Source organism: Nomascus leucogenys, chromosome 17, assembly GCF_006542625.1.
Source record: "Nomascus leucogenys isolate Asia chromosome 17, Asia_NLE_v1, whole genome shotgun sequence".
Lineage (NCBI taxonomy): Eukaryota > Metazoa > Chordata > Mammalia > Primates > Hylobatidae > Nomascus > Nomascus leucogenys.
In genome coordinates, this window is record NC_044397.1 from 7,558,572 (window position 1) to 7,574,942 (window position 16,371).

The window sequence follows — 16,371 nt, forward strand, 5'->3', positions numbered from 1 at the left end:
GAAAACCATTCTAGCTTTAGAAAGAAGGTGAGCTAGGTCTGAGTCCTACATGCCTCATTTTATTAGCAGTGTGACCCTGGGAAAGTTACTTAACCTCTGAGTCCCTGTGCCCCCACCCTAAAATGTCAATGACACTCAATTCAGGATCGTCGAGGATTAAATGAAATCATGTAATATATTATTCTTGAAACTGAGGGCACTGGACAAATGGTACCTGATACAATTACTAAATTAGTGTGTTTTTAAAGGCAGCTTGGACTGAAAAAGGGGGAGGCATAACACACCAGCACACACTCCTTTAGTCTTCCTAATCCAGGCTTTGCAGAGACTCCCTAGGACCAAGTGAAACACATAAACAACTCCATCCTCCCCTCCATCTGAGGGCCTCTGCCTCTTGCCCTGTGGTTGAAGTGTTAGGAAGAGGCAGGAGAAACCCTCTGAGTCCCCCTGGGGGCTAAGGGATGCTGCTCCTGAAGTTGCAGTCACTGTTTCTAGTTTTGTTGTTCTCTTTGGTTTTCCTTTTTCTTCCCTGAGGACCTCCTCCCCCTCCACAGCCCGCCCCCGATGCAGAGCTTCAGTGTTGTCAGCAGAAGGGTCCCCCAGGGACCCCCCAGTAAAATGGGTGGGGCAGTGCTGCCTCTGTTGAAGCCACACTTCTCTGCCATCCTGGGATCCTCCCCAGGGCCCCACTCTGCTCTGTCCCCAAGCACTTTGATAACCCAGGCACTCAGGCTGGCTGTCCCTTTTCTCCTCCTCCTGCCCACCCCATCCACTCTGAGCATCAGTGCAGCCGGCCAGTAGCAGGGAACCAGGCAGCACCCTGACTGTCCGGGCAGGCTAAGAGGCCCCCATCCACTCTCCCCTCCTTTGCCAGTGGAAAAGCTCGCCGTAGGGCATAGCTTTCCCAGCCTTCCCTGCTTCAGAGGCAGGAGCATGGCACTCTGGGAGTTGTAGTGCTCATAACACTCAGATGATCCCTGTGCAAATAACTGGAGAGAGGAGAACGGTATAAGGAAGAGAAATGAGAATAAGCAGGAGTGGCTGGGGCCAGGCAGGTAACTCAAACCCAGAAGTCCTACTATTTACTTGACTTCCCACTCTGACCCATCGTCGAACCTAAGCCAGTTATATTGAGTTCAAAACTCTAATCAAATGAAATCATGCCATTTTTTCTAATAGGCATAGAAAGAAAAGATCAGGATGAGGCAGCTGGCTCCTGACCCATTCTCCCCTGACGTGGAGACCCCTCATCTTACCCTTGAGTCCTCAGGCCTAAGACCCCTCCCTGTCTTCCCAGGCTCAGCTCCACCCCCTGCCCTAAGACAGAGAGAATGAGAGTGTGGGGGTGGCGGCGGCAGGGGGGATTTAGATAGATGTTAGAAAATCACAGATACCTTCCAGCTTAATGAAACCAGCCTCCCCAGTCCAGGCCTGGCATCTAGACTGAGATCCCCAGACCCAGGGTGGGGTCATAGCCAGAGAGCCAGTGAAGGTAAATCCATGTGACTCAACTCTCCCCTCCCTAGGCCCTTATCTCCAGAGGCCAGAGCTTCCATCCACCCAGGCAGCCTGGTGATCTGTCCTCACTGCCCCCTCCCCACGCCCACCCTACTAGGCCGTGAAGGGGATGGGGGCAAGCCCAGCTGACTGCTCCACCCTCTGCCCAGGAGGATCATGCGGCAGTAGCAGCCATGCTGCCCTTTCTGCTGGCCACACTGGGCACCACGGCCCTCAACAACAGCAACCCCAAGGACTACTGCTACAGCGCCCGCATCCGCAGCACTGTCCTGCAGGGCCTGCCCTTTGGGGGCGTCCCCACCGTGCTGGCTCTCGACTTCATGTGCTTCCTTGTGAGTGCCTGCTGCCACCACCCCCTACCTTGGCATCCATGCCCTGTACACACCTGGCAAACACCTCCAGCTCTAACCACTCTCCCACCTGCCCCTGGCTTCCCAGGCTTAAGCAGGAGGAGTCCCATCATCCAGCCCAAGCCTCGCCTTTGACCATTCACCCAAGCCAGGGTCATCCCCTTCTAAGACAAGATTTTGGACCCTCTGCTTCTGCCCCCTAGTCCAGCAGGTGGACAGCCTCTGCACTTGCCAACTGTCCCCTCTTCCCTCAGGCACTGCTGTTCTTATTCTCTATCCTCCGGAAGGTGGCCTGGGACTATGGGCGGCTGGCCTTGGTGACAGATGCAGACAGGTAAGGGTCTGGGACCCTCCCTCTAGCTCTCCACACACACATGTTGTTCCACACTCCTCAGGAATAGGAAGGAGCCAGCCCTCTCTCATTCTCCTTTGCTGGGGGGATGAAAAGGGACTAACCCCAATGTGGGCATGGGGGCATGAGGGCCCTAAGTTGGGCCCCTGTTCCTCACCTGTCCCCAGGGACTCTCCCCCACCCCTGCTAACCCTGTCTGTTCTCTGTCCCCAGGCTTCGGCGGCAGGAGAGGGACCGAGTGGAACAGGAATAGTATGTGGGGCACCAGCCCCCTCATTCCCACTAAACCAGCTTTCCCTTTTCTTCTCTCACGCTTCTCTTCTCTTCCTGCCAAGTTGCTGGTTTCTTTTTGCAGTTTTCTCCTCTGCAGGCTCATGTTTCGGATTAACGCAGGCGGTGTGCTTTGCAGAGCAGGGGGCTCCCCAGCTTGTCTCTGCCTCACCTCCCGTTCATCTCTCCCTCTGGCTCCCTGCCTGGGAGAAGTCCCTCCCTGTGTGCCCCTGCCTATGCAGCCCTTGTTGGCTGGAGGGGAGGGGCTGTCCTCCAGGAAATCCTCAGCACAATCACGTAGAGACAAGATTGGGTGTCACCAGCAGCTTCTTGTCCGCTAACAGCTAGTTCTTCATATTCCAGGGTTCCCCGCTCACCTCTTCTGGAGGCCTGGGAGGAGGGCTGCCCAAGGAGCCCCCCAGTCTGGGCTTTTTTGTCACTTTGTCATCTCTGTCTATAGGATTGGAGTTGGAGTTGTAGCAGCTGTTGGAGTCAGAGAAGAGGGAGGGGATCGGAGGGTAGGGTCCCACCCAGGAGACCTTCCAGTCTCCCCAGCCCTTCCAGGCTCTCCTGGTCCATCCTTTCCTCCACCTCCTCATTGCTCTTTGCATAATATTGGCTCCGTTGCCCGCCCCCGGCCCCGCCAGTCAACTCTGGAACTGCAGGGCCCTCTGGCATTCTCGCTTCAGCCTCCTTAGGGAGATGATGAAGATTACCTCCTCCCTCGAGTCCCCACTGCCCAGCATCAGTGCCCACCTCTGCTCCCACCCTGAGTCCCCCTGAAAGGAAGAGGCATATTTGAGGGAAGCGGGGTAGAGGGCAGTCATTCCTCTGCTTCAGCCTCTGTGCTTCCTGTGCCTTCTGTGCCTTCTATAGCCCTGGAGCTCTGGAGCACTCAGCCCAGCTCCCCGGGGGCTCAGACTCACCAGACTCTCTGATCTCTCATCTCCCTCACCCCCAGTGTGGCTTCAGCTATGCACGGGGACAGCCATGACCGGTATGAGCGTCTCACCTCTGTCTCCAGCTCCGTTGACTTTGACCAAAGGGACAATGTGAGTGCCCTCCCCCAAACTTCTTAGTCCCCCACCCCACCCCCAGGGCACATGGGCTGAGAAGTCCCTCACTTTCAGTGATGTGGAGTCAGGGATGCTGGTTTGGCCTCCTCCTCAGCAAAGAACGTGATTCATCCAAGGAGCCACAGGATGACCCCCCAGGCCCTGAACTCCTGGCTCCTGTCCTCTATGTCACAGCCTCCAAACTAGCACAGCCCTAACATTCATGAATTCCCAACTTTGTTTGCCACAAAGAGTTCTGTGCCCACTTCTGCTGATTAATCCTAAGGCCACCTTTTTTCTGTAGTCATGGTTTTAGAAATAATAATAAGCCCTTGGCTCATGCCTGTAATCCCAGCACTTTGGGAGGCCAAGGCAGGAGGATCACGAGGTCAGTAGATCGAGACCATCCTGGCTAACACGGTGAAACCCCGTCTCTACTAAAAATACAAAAAATTAGCCGGGCGTGGTGGCGGGCGCCTGTAATCCCCGCTACTTGGAAGGCTGAGGCAGGAGAATGGCGTGAACTCGGGAGGCAGAGCTTGCAGTGAGCTGAGATCGCCCCACTGCACTCTAGCCTGGGCGACAGAGCGAGACTCCATCTCAAAACAAGCAAAAAAAGAAATAATAAGCCCTCCAGCCCTGTCTAGCAAAACAGAATCTGTCGTGTTGCTTGGAGGTTGCAGGTGGGTGGCCCCTGGCTGTGTGGGGCCAGTTGGCCTGCTTGTGGATTGGAGCTGAGTGGCAGTGGTCCCTTTCAACAAGACATGTGAATGGCAGTTCATAACAGACTCCAGACCCCTTTCATATCAGACCTAACACACAGGTGTTATGTGCCTGGCTCTTCATCATTAATTCCATGAAGGTGAGGAGCCTAGTCAGAACTCTAATCCTCAGACAGGGGGTGGCCCTGGTCAGTCCCTCTTGGGCTGCAAGTCCTAGGGGTGGCAACTCTTCCAGCAGTCCCAGCAGAAGATGGCCTTCAGCTTCCTGAGTTGGACTCATACTGGTAGGTGGCAAAGTTGTCACACCTGCTAGCCAGAGGTGTCCAGATGGTCCCCAGACTCAGGTGATGTTGGCAACAGGTAGCATAGTCCTGAATCATGGCCAAAAGGCACCTTTCTACCCCATCCTGTGTTATGTCTGGACCTTCTTGGGGATGGAGTTTGGGGCAGGGTGCCCTCTGCCCAGCCCTCCCCAGAATATCCCCATTCTCTTCCTTTACATGCCTGGAGGGTGGAGGGGAGAGGTATCTTTTTTTTGTTTTTTTTGTTTTTTTTTAAATTTTTCCCTGAGACAGAGTCTTGCTTTGTCACCCAGGCTAGAGTGCAGTGGCGTGATCTCGGCTCACTGCAACCTCCGCCTCCTGGGTTCAAGCAATTCTCCAGCCTCAGCCTCCCAAGTAACTGGGATTACAGGCATGCATCACCACACCCAGCTAATTTTTGTAGAGACGGGGTGTCACCATGTTGGCCAGGCTGATCTTGAACTCCTGACCTCAGGTGATCCGCCCGCCTCGGCCTCCAAAAGTGCTGGGATTACAGGCATGAGCCACCGCACCTGGCCGGAGGTGGGGAGATACCTTGCAGGTCACAGTGACCCTGGGCTTTAGTCCTACTAGGGTAGACTAGAGAATAAATAGCTGGAATTTAGGCAGCAAGGCCCTCTTCTCTGCTTTTGGCAGCCATGTTGCAAACTGTTATTAGCCAAAGGTCTGGAGGTCCTGCTAACCTTAGAACCCCAAGCCCCACCCATCCCACCGTGGCCCACACAGCCACAGGGTATTTGCAGAAATGTGTAGATCTGGACGTGAGGATTCACAGATAACCGTGTTTAGTGTTGGTCTTTTTTCTTTGAGGGCTGAGACCTTCCCTCTCTCCCTTTTTGGGGATAAGCTTGTTCTGAGGGTATAAGGATTTTTTTTTTTAGTGAGGGGTGTGGAAGCTGTGCCTGGAGGTAATTATGAGAATGGGTGGGACTTGAGGGAGAAGAGAGGTTCGGGTTGGTGGGCTGGGGACTCCCGCTGACAGCCCTCTGTTCCCCTAGGGTTTCTGTTCCTGGCTGACAGCCATCTTCAGGATAAAGTAAGTGGACCATCTTCAAGCTCTAAAGAAAGAGAGAAACTTCAGAACCTGGCATCTCCCTACAAAATTCAGAAGCCAGCAGCTTTCAGGGCCTTAGCACTCCTCGCCAGCCCAGTACCCTCCTCCCTGCTCTCGAAGGCCAAGCCCTGGGGGCCTGAGCCTCTGCTGTCCTCTGAACACTCACTTGACCCCATAATCTCTGTGACCCCCTGCCTGCCCCCCCACCCCTTCTCTCCCTGCCCGCCCCACCTTGAGGGAAGGGGTGAAGCCCCTGCCTCAGCCTCTGTGCAGCCAGTGGGTGGGGGCAGCAGTAGGCTGGGAGCAACCAGCCAGCTGCAGGCAGAGCCTGTGTCCAGCAGGCAGAACTCAGGAGATCCAGCCAGAGTCCAGCAGGCAGGCAGTGAGCGCTGAGAAAGGCAGGAAGCCAGGACAGGTCAGCACTGCCGCCACCCACTTCCCCAGGCCTCCCCCAAGGGTACTGCGCTTCACTACGCCAGGCTCAGCCACACCCATGAGGTGCTGCTGCACCTCTTCCCATCCTTCCTTCACTTCTGCCTCTTTCACCACTCCCTCCTCCTGCTGGTCCTCCTCTCTCCTCTTCCTCCCTCCTCAGATATTTCTCTTTTTTCTTCCCTTTTCTCTGCATTCCTCATTTTTCTTCTTCCCCTTCCTGTCTCTGCAGTCTCTTCTTTCTTTTACCTATTTTTTCCTTCTAGCCCTCTGCCTTCTTCCCTCCCCTTCTCCATGCATTTCTCCTTTTTCTCCCTCCCCATCTCTTTTCCCTTGCTCCCCTCTCCCCTCACAGAAAATAGGGGACCAAGAAGTCCCATTTCAGCCCTATACTACTGCCAGATCAGCTGGAGCTAGGGTGGGTTTGGGGTGGGGGTGGGTCAGGGCAGGCAAGTTGCAGCCCCCTTCTTGCCCTGGTCCTAACCTAATTCCTCTGTCCACCCCATACGGCTGCAGGGATGATGAGATCCGGGACAAATGTGGGGGCGATGCCGTGCACTACCTGTCCTTTCAGCGGCACATCATCGGGCTGCTGGTGGTCGTGGGCGTCCTCTCCGTAGGCATCGTGCTGCCTGTCAACTTCTCAGGGGACCTGTTGGGTCAGTGAGGGCCAGGACGGCTAGGGTGGAGAGAGGATGGGGCTGGAGGAGATGTGCCCTGACCCCACCATCATCCTCTCCCTCTTCCCACCCCGCAGAGAACAATGCCTACAGCTTTGGGAGAACCACCATTGCCAACTTGAAATCAGGGTAAGATGCAAAGCTGGTCAGCCAGGCCAGGGTCTACGACCAGAGTCTGGGCCATGATGTGGGACAGGGAGGAAAGGCAGCCGCGTTGATGGGAGCAGAGGCTACAGGGATGGCTGTGGGTCCCTGAGGGCTTGGGTTGGAGACAGAAGAGGGAGATGCCTGCTGAGGATCCCCCAAGAATGAAGAGGATACAGAAGAGGAGGGTGAAATCTCAGGAACCAGGGAGGGCTAGCTGGGACAGTTGGAGACACTGTAGCCAGCGGGTAGGGCATAGAAAGGTGACCTATCAGGGACATTTTCGTTGGAATGGAAGAATCTTGGTGTCTAGGGGATGTGGGATGTCAGCGTCCCTTGTGAGGAGTCAGTGCCAGAAGGCTGGTGGCAGTAGAGGGCCCTGCCTGTATCAAGGGTTTAACGCTGACAGGCTGAGGTGTCTCGTCTGAGTGTGTCCTAGCCCCACTGGCTCCCATGTATCCTGTCTCCTCCCAGGAACAACCTGCTATGGCTGCACACCTCCTTCGCCTTCCTGTATCTGCTGCTCACCGTCTACAGCATGCGTAGACACACCTCCAAGATGCGCTACAAGGAGGACGATCTGGTGCGTGGAGCAGAGCCCAGGTCCTGCCCCGCCCCCAGCCTCTTCCCTTCCCTTCCCTGCAGGCCTCTTTTGTCTCAGCCCCAAGAGGTGTTAGCTAGGTTTGAATGCTGGCACAGCAGCTCAGGAGCTCCCATCTGCAAGTTATATAACCTCCCAAGCCACGATTTTCTCATCTGTAAAATGGGATAACAAGGGAATACACAGAAACAGCCGTGCTGTGCCCAGCACTTGGGGAAATAGCTGTGGCTGATACTAGGATAGTAATATTCCTTCCCCTTCTACATGCACTCACCAAGCCAGAACTGGACACCTACTCCATGCCAGCCACCGTGCTGGGTCCTCTGGGTCTAAGGAGCTGAAAGTAGTACCCCCTTCTGCCTCTATAACCCCTCAAGAGCATGGGACGGCGTGGCTTTTTTGTTAGGCTCACTGCCTGATTTCGGTTAGAAACACTCCCCTGCTTTCCCTGGGACCTGGCTTATCCATAACTAAGGCCTCCTCCCACCCCATCTGCTCCCCTCTGCTCACCTACTTCTCTACCCCCTCAAAACAAAGCCTCCTTCTCTAATGCCCCCCACCCCTCACATCCCCTGGCTCTGCTGGGGTCAAGCCTCAGAAGGCAAACCCACTCCCCTGTCACCCAGGTGAAGCGGACCCTCTTCATCAATGGAATCTCCAAATATGCAGAGTCAGAAAAGATCAAGAAGCATTTTGAGTGAGTAAGCCACGCTTCCCCCTACCCTCAAGCCCTGCTGCAGAGCCTTCTCTGCCTTTGAACTCCAAGAACATCCTTATACCCTAACCTGGAGCTCTGCTGTGGGTGGGATAGAGATTAGATCCAGGAAGAAATGTCCGATTCCAGGGTGGTTTAGCACTTGGGTCGGGTGATAGGCCCCTTTAAGAACAGGAAAAATAAGACAAAAACTTGAAGAGTAAGTCATTCAAACCCCCTACCCCCAAAACCTCCTCCTGGCTCAGACTGGGTCATAGGTTGTTGACCCAGGATCCACTGGAGTATATAGCTTCTTCGAAATTAAAAGCAGCATTCTGGAGTTTGTGTGCAGACATGACAGGGAGAAGCTCCTTGGTTTCCAGTGGATTCCAAGGAGTCCAGGAGAACTTGAACTGTGTATTCTCTGAGGCTTTTTCAGCTCTAGAATTATGTCTTGGGGTGGGTAGAGCAGACCGGTGGCCAGAAACTAGAGAGAAGGGAGGTGGTGTAATGAGGCAAAGAGGGAACTCACCTGGTCACCCCATGGCTAAGGATGCACCTTGGGGCGCAGCTCATAGGGTGGGGAATCAGAGTGAAGGGCCCCTCCATGGGGGTGTGTAGGGACAGTCTCTATACCACAGGATTAGGGCTCTTCTCACACAGGCATCTGTTCACTCAGCAAACTTTCTCAAGTGCTGTTAGTCATAAGTTACTGTTGTAGGCTTCGGGACTGTAAAAAATGAATGAGGCCAGGCATGGTGGCTCATGCCTGTAATCCCAGCACTTTGGGAGGCCAAAATGGGCAGATCACTTGAGCCCAGGAGTTGAAGACCAGCCTGGGCAACATAGCAAGACCCCATCTCTACCAAAAAAAACAAACTTAGCCAGGTGTGGTGGCGTGCGCCTGTAGTCCCAGCTACTTGGGAGGCTGAGGTGGGAGGATCGCTTGAACCCAGGAGGTCGAGGCTGCAGTGAGCCGTGTTTGCACCACTGCACTCCAGCCTGGGTGACAGAGCAAGACCCTGTTTCAAATGTTTCAAAAAATAAAAAATAGAAGAGGCCAGGCACAGTGGCTCACGCCTGTAATCCCAACACTTTGGGAGGCCAAAATGGGAGGATTACTTGAGGCCAGGAGTTCAAGACCAGCCTGGTCCACATAGTGAGACCCCATGTCTTTAAAAAAAAAGATCACTGAGGCCAGGAGTTTGAGACCAGCCTGGCCAATATGGTGCAACCCCATCTCTACTGAAAATACAAAAATTAGCCGGGCGTGGTGGCACGCACCAGTAGTCCCAGCTACTCAGGAGGCTGAGGCAGAAGAATCGCTTGAACCCAGGAGGCAGAGGTTGCAGTGAGCCGAGATTGTGCCACTGCACTTCAGCTGGATGACAGAGCAAGACTGTCTCAAAAAAAAAGAAAAAAAAAATCATTGAGTTCTCAGGGGGTTCACAGTATGGCGATCGGCTTTAGGAGCTAGTCCGGGGTCTGATGAGAGATTGCTCTGAGGTCAGTCTGTGGTCAGAATCAGGAGCTGGCCAGTGGTCATGATAAAGGACGTTGGTGGTCTGGATCATGGCCCAGACTGAGGTTGAGATTTGGGCTCAGTCTACCATCAGAATCAGGGTTTAGGCCAGGTGTGGTGGCTCATGCCTGTAATCCCCTTGAGAAGATTGCTTGAGCCCGGGAGTTCAAGACCAGCCTGGACAACATGTCAAAACTCTATCTCTACAAAAAGTGTAAAAATTAGCCAGACATGGTAGCATGCACCAATAGTCCCAACTACTCAGGTGACTGAGGTGGGAGGATGGCTTGAGCCCAAGAGGCTCATGCTGTAGTGACCTGTGATTGCGCCACCGTGCTCCAGCCTGGGTAATAGGGCAAGATCCTGTCTCAAAAAAGAAAGAAAGTAAAGAATCAAGGTTTAATCTGAGGTCCAGACCTGTCAGTTGGCCAGAATCAGAGTTCACTCATTGTCAGGCCAGTGTGTGATCCAATCAGAGATAGTGTTTGGGCAGGATTGAAAGTGAACATCTATCTGGTCAGGGTCAGATTCCAGAGCCTGTGTTAGAAGAGTAAGGACTGGTGTGTGATCAGCATTAGTAGATGGATACTCTTTCATACTATATGCAATTATTGACAACCTTCTATGTGCCAGGCACAAATAAATTAGAAACAAGCCCAGCCCTTATACAGGCTATAAAACAGCAGTCAAAATTAGATCATTCTTGTCAGTATGAGAGAACTATTTGGGGTCCTGTCTGAGGTTCAAGCTGTCATCAGCATTAAAGGGCACTCTGGATCAGGATTAAGGACAGTGTGTACTCAGAATTAGGTGACATCTTTTTTTTTTTCTCATACCATCTCTCGTAACAATGAATTAGGTGACATCTTAATATTACCATACAGTTGGAATCAGGCCGGGCGCGGTGGCTCACGCTTGTAATCCCAGCACTTTGGGAGGCCGAGGCGGGCGGATCACGAGGTCAGGAGATCGAGACTACGGTGAAACCCCGTCTCTACTAAAAATACAAAAAATTAGCCGGGCGTGGTGGCGGGCGCCTGTAGTCCCAGCTACTCGGAGAGGCTGATGCAGGAGAATGGCGTGAACCTGGGAGGCGGAGCTTGCAGTGAGCTGAGATTGCGCCACTGCACTCCAGCCTGGGTGACAGAGCGAGACTCCGTCTCAAAAAAAAAACAAAAAAAAAAATTACCATACAGTTGGAATCAGTTGTCAGCTTGTATTGAAATCTGGTGTTTGTTTTTGTTTTTGTTTTTGTTTTGATACAAATATCTAGTGAGCACCTGCTCTGTGCCTGCATGGGGAGGAGCTGGGGGTATAGCAGTAAACAACAGAAGACCTGCCCTCATTTGCTTACATTTTAGTGGGGAGTGGTGAACAGGGAACAGATGAACTAGTAATAGAGACTGTGTCAAGAGGGGGTAGGTGCTAAGAAAACCACAGCAGGGAAGCGGGCAGGGTAAGAGGGGTTGGGAAGGGTTGCTATTTCTGATGGGGTGGACAGGGAGGGACTCTGACAGGGTGGCATTTGAACAGAGACCTGAGTGAACCCTACTAGTCAGCTGTCTATTCATTCAGCCCACATTTATTGTATACCTACTATGTGCTTCATGCCTGGGAGACAGTGTATAACCAGACCTGATCAGCGCCCTTGGGAAGCTGAAGATCCTAGCTGTGTTTCAGGGGTTGGTCTATAGTTTTGTTTAGGAGAGGTCAGCCTATAAGCAGGGGTAAGGGAGACTCTAGTCCTAATTGGAGTTTTTTGGATCACTGGGATGAGCATTATGGAGTAGCCATTTCATCGATCCGCTCATTTACCACATGTGTATTGAACACCTACTATATACAAGCTGTTGGGACAGGGCTGGGTATATGGTGAGGAGTAAGAGACAGCCCTTGAGCTCATTGGCAAGATTAGGCAGGGCTTGTGGTCCGAGTCTGCGGTCTGTCTGGATTGGAAGACTGTCTCAGCACAATTAGGAAATATCTTGCATGCAAATCAAGGGGCCTGTGTGGTTGGATTTAGAGGATTAGAGATGAGTTTAGTGAGAATGAGAGCTCACCCTTCCAAAGGGGAAACCTAAAATGGTTTGAGGAACAATATCAGAGAAAAGGTCTTCAGCCTCCTGGGAAGTACATTTCAAGGACCCTATCCCAGTTTTAAGTTTCTAAATTCTCATGGGTTTATGAGGACTATCTTAATACTTTAGAACAGTAACTCATGCATTCAATACTTGGTGGTCCTACATTAAAAAAAAAAAATTTTTTTTTTGAGACAGAGTCTCACTGTCTCCCTGGCTGGAGTGCTGCAATACAGGGGTGTGGTCACAGCTCACTGCAGCCTTGACCTCCTAGGCTGAATCGATCCTCCTGCCTCAGACTCCCGAGTAGCTGGGACTACAGGCACTCACCACCACACCTGGCTAAATTTTTTTTTCTTTTTTTAGAGATGGGGTCTCACTCGCTATGTTGCCCAGGCTGGTCATGAACTCCTGGCCTCAAGCAATCCTCCTGTCTCAGCCTCTCAAAGTGTTGGGATTACAGGCACGAGCCACTGTGTTCAACCTAAAAATTTTAATAAAATATAAAAAGATGGGGACTCAGTCTAGATTAAGGATTAGGATCAAAGAACAGCGCGTGATCAGATTTAAAAACAAACTACTGGCCAGGCGCGGTGGCTCACACCTGTAATCCCAGCACTTTGGGGGGCCGAGGCGGGTGAATCACAAGATCAGGAGTTCAGGACCAGCCTGGCCAAGATGGTGAAACCCCATCTCTACTAAAAACATAAAAATTAGCCAGGCGTGGTGGTGCATGCCTATAATCCCAGCTACTGGGGAGGCTGAGACAGGGGAATCGCCTGAACCCAAGAGGTGGAGGTTACAGTGAGCTGAGATTGCACCACTGCACTCCAGCCTGGGTGACAGAGCAAGACTCAGACTCAAAAAAAAAAAAAAAAAAAAAAAAAAGCTATTAGGCTGGGTACGGTGGCTCATGCCTATAATCCCAGCACTTTGGGAGGCCAGGGTGGGCCAATCACCTGAGGTCAGGAGTTCCAGACCAGCCTGGCCAACGTGTTGAAACCCCATCTCTGCTAAAAATACAAAAAAAAAAAAGAAAAAAATTTAGCCGGGTGTGGTGGCACACACCTGTAATCCCAGCTACTCGGAAGGCTGAAGCACGAGAATCACTTGAACCCGGGAAGCAAAGGTTGCAGTGAGCCAAGATCACACCACTGCATTCTAGCCCGGGTGACAGAGTGAGACTCCGTCTCAAAAACAAAACAAAACAAAAACAAAACAAAAAGAAACTATTCCCGCCAGCCATGGTGTTCACTAGTGTAATGCCCGCACGTTGGGAAGCTGAGGCAGGAGGATCACTTGAACCCAGGAGTTTAAGACCAGCCTGGGCAATACAACAAGACCCCATCTCAAAATATTTGAAACAAACAAACAAAAAAAATGAACTATTCCTTCACTCAGCAAGCATTCTTCAAGCCCTGCCCGGTACCAGGTACTAGTGAGTCAGTGCCAGTTTCTCTCTGGTCAGTCTTAAGGTAGGGATGAATCTGGGGTCAGGGTTAGGAGGTCAGTCTTGGGTCTGGGTAACAGGTCTGGGGTCAATCTTTGGCCAGGGTGGGCTTAAGGGTCAGTCTTTGGCCAGGGTTACAGGTCAGTCTCACCCTGGTCAGGGGTCAGGATCAATCTCTTGTCTGTCTTGGGCCAAAGTTAGAGATCATTTTGTAGACTGGGTTATGGGTTGGTTGAGGTCAGTCTGTGGTCAAGGCTAAGTGTTGGGCTGTGACCAGGTCTTCTGGGAAAGGGGTTAAGGAAGTATATAGCCTATGACTAGATGTAGTTTCTTTCAACCTAAAGATCACAGCCCTGGACAGGAATCAGACCGTAGCCCTGGCTTCCCCAGCTGCATGCAGTGTGTCACTACACATCCTGGTTCGTTAGCCCAGCCTGCACTCACACAGTGCTCAGGCCTTCTGCTCCCACTTCCCCACTCAGATAAGCTTGAGGAGGAACTCCAAAGCTTTATTCTTGGGGAACTCTCAGTTTTGTAGACTAAGAAAAAGGCAGCTTGAATTGGAGATGTGGGTTTTTTTGTCTTTTTTTTTTTTTGAGATGGAGTCTCGCTCTGTCGCCCAGTCTGGAGTGCAGTGGCGTGATCTTGGCTCACTGCAACTCACTGCAACCTCTGCCTCCCAGGTTCGAGCAATTCTCCTGCCTCAGCCTCCTGAGTAGCTGGGACTACAGGCATGTGCCACCACGCTCAGCTAATTTTTGTATTTTTAGTAGAGACAGGGTTTCACCATGTTGGCCAGGCTGGTTTCGAACTCCTGACCGCAGGTGATCCTCCCGCCTCGGCCCCCCAAAGTGCTGGGATTACAGACGTGAGCCACCACATCCAGCCGGAGATGTGTTTCTTGAAGGTGATGGGGTCATGGATGAAAATCAGGGGCAGGTGGGTGGGGTTCCTGCACAAGATGATACATGGACTGTGTTTCAGGGAAGCCTACCCCAACTGCACAGTTCTCGAAGCCCGCCCGTGTTACAACGTGGCTCGCCTAATGTTCCTCGATGCAGAGAGGTAAGGGACTGGGGGCAGAGGAGGGTGACACCAAGGGCCCCCTGCCATTGTGGAGGACATCTTGGTTACCACACAGGCTCCCCTTCTAGATTTTTTCCTAGGGCATTTGATTTTAATTCAACTCGTTGGAGTGCCTGTTAATTCAGCTCTGGAAAGAGCAAGGCCTGGAGGTTAGAGTTTGTTGTGAGGGGAAGGGGGGCCCATGGTCCCCACTGCATCTGAGGACATGCCATTCTTTGGCTACAGTATGAGAAATTTAGGACAGCCTGCAGGAAGAACTTCTGGTCCTCTAGGGATGGGTGGGGAGACCTTGGGATGTGGCCACATCTGAAGCATATATCCTAAACAAATTCAAGAACAAGACAGCCCCTGTCCTTGGGGAGTGAGCTAGATGACCCCCAAGCTGATGTAGGTGACCAGGCATCTGGGTCCCACAGGAAGAAAGCCGAGCGGGGAAAGCTGTACTTCACAAACCTCCAGAGCAAGGAGAACGCGCCCACCATGATCAACCCCCAGCCTTGCGGCCACCTCTGCTGCTGCGTGGTGCGAGGCTGTGAGCAGGTATGACGCAGGCTGGCTGTTGAGTCGGGAGAAGTTGGACAGGTCCTGGGCAGGCAAGGCTGGGGCCCTGCCCTCAGTGAGTCCCCACCTGTCCCTGGAATCCTTAAAGCCTCGGTTCCCACTGTTGGGTTTGTCTAATGTCCCTACAGTGACCAGGTTTTCAAACCTCAAATTAGAAAATGTCAGCCAGAAGGACAATGTTATGTACCCACTGACTCTGGGGACTTGAGCAAGTTGCTTACCGCTCAGTGCCTCAGTTTCCTCATGGGGTTAACGTACCCACCTTATGAGAGTATTGTGAGGGTAAAGTGAGTAATACATATAAAAAAGCTTGGAGGTGCTGGGTGCGGTGGCACATGCCTGTAATCCCAGCACTTTGTGAGGCTGAAGCGGGTGGATCACTTGAGCCAGGAGTTTGAGACCAGCCTGGGAAACATGGCAAAACCTGATCTCTACAAAAAATACAAAAATTAGCCAGGCATGGTGCTGCACACATGTAGTCCCAGCCACTTGGGAGGCTGAGGTGGGAGGGTCACTTTAGCCTGGGAGGTTGAGGCTCCAGTGAGCTGAGATTCCACCACTACACTCCAGCCTGGGCATCAGAGCGAGACCCTGTCTCCAAAAAAAATGCTTAGAGGAGCAGTGCCTGGCTTGTAGGAAGCCCCAAGTCAGTGTGGGCTGGATGCTGCAGGCCCTAGCCTGGCTTTCCCACTAGAGGCCCTGTCCTTGACCCTCCCACAAAGGTGGAGGCCATTGAGTACTACACAAAGCTGGAGCAGAAGCTGAAGGAAGACTACAAGCGAGAGAAGGAGAAGGTGAATGAGAAGCCTCTTGGCATGGCCTTTGTCACCTTCCACAATGAGACCATCACTGCCATGTGAGTCCTCAACTCGGCCCTCGGCCCTGAGCAGCCCTCCAGGGCTTCCTGACCCCTGTGCTCATGGCCTTCTGCCAGTGGTGTGGCCTCCAGGTGGGCCTGTGGTAACCAGTGCCCATCTTTGTAGCATCCTGAAGGACTTCAACGTGTGTAAATGCCAGGGCTGCACCTGCCGCGGGGAGCCACGCCCCTCATCCTGCAGCGAGTCCCTGCACATCTCCAACTGGACCGTGTCCTATGCCCCTGACCCCCAGAACATCTACTGGTGAGCAAACAGGTGGCAGGGCAGGCTTTCCAGGGCCTGGGATGGGCTCAGTAGGTTGGCGGGGGAGAGGGAGTGTCTTGGTGTCACTGGGGGCCAATTCTGCCCTTGGTTCCTGGAGTGACTGTTCCCCACCTTTCCAGGGAGCACCTCTCCATCCGAGGCTTCATCTGGTGGCTACGCTGCCTGGTCATCAATGTCGTCCTCTTCATCCTCCTCTTCTTCCTCACCACTCCAGCCATCATCATCACCACCATGGACAAGTTCAATGTCACCAAGCCTGTGGAGTACCTCAACGTGAGGCCCCATGCCCCTGTCACTTTCCACACTGGGTCACAACACACAGATACCGGGCCCTGAT

At 52.8% G+C, this 16,371-nt stretch overlaps 1 protein-coding gene across 4 annotated transcripts in view; it reads left to right on the forward strand.

The window, feature by feature from the left end:
• TMEM63B (transmembrane protein 63B) overlaps positions 1-16,371 on the forward strand; it is a 28,235-nt gene that overhangs the window by 5,335 nt on the left and 6,529 nt on the right. For 2 of the 4 annotated variants that reach the window (XM_030795982.1, XM_030795983.1), the window contains exons 2-15: positions 1,668-1,850; positions 2,123-2,202; positions 2,434-2,472; positions 3,452-3,542; positions 5,589-5,626; positions 6,593-6,735; positions 6,834-6,885; positions 7,375-7,483; positions 8,128-8,198; positions 14,230-14,310; positions 14,748-14,871; positions 15,615-15,748; positions 15,876-16,013; positions 16,154-16,307. In XM_030795982.1, coding sequence (XP_030651842.1) covers positions 1,692-1,850; positions 2,123-2,202; positions 2,434-2,472; positions 3,452-3,542; positions 5,589-5,626; positions 6,593-6,735; positions 6,834-6,885; positions 7,375-7,483; positions 8,128-8,198; positions 14,230-14,310; positions 14,748-14,871; positions 15,615-15,748; positions 15,876-16,013; positions 16,154-16,307 — 1,413 coding nt within the window. In that variant the 5' untranslated portion in view covers positions 1,668-1,691. Of the gene's footprint in view, positions 1-1,615; positions 1,851-2,122; positions 2,203-2,433; positions 2,473-3,451; positions 3,543-5,588; positions 5,627-6,592; positions 6,736-6,833; positions 6,886-7,374; positions 7,484-8,127; positions 8,199-14,229; positions 14,311-14,747; positions 14,872-15,614; positions 15,749-15,875; positions 16,014-16,153; positions 16,308-16,371 lie in introns of all 4 variants that reach the window. The other 2 variants (XM_030795984.1, XM_030795985.1) reach the window with 2 other exon arrangements.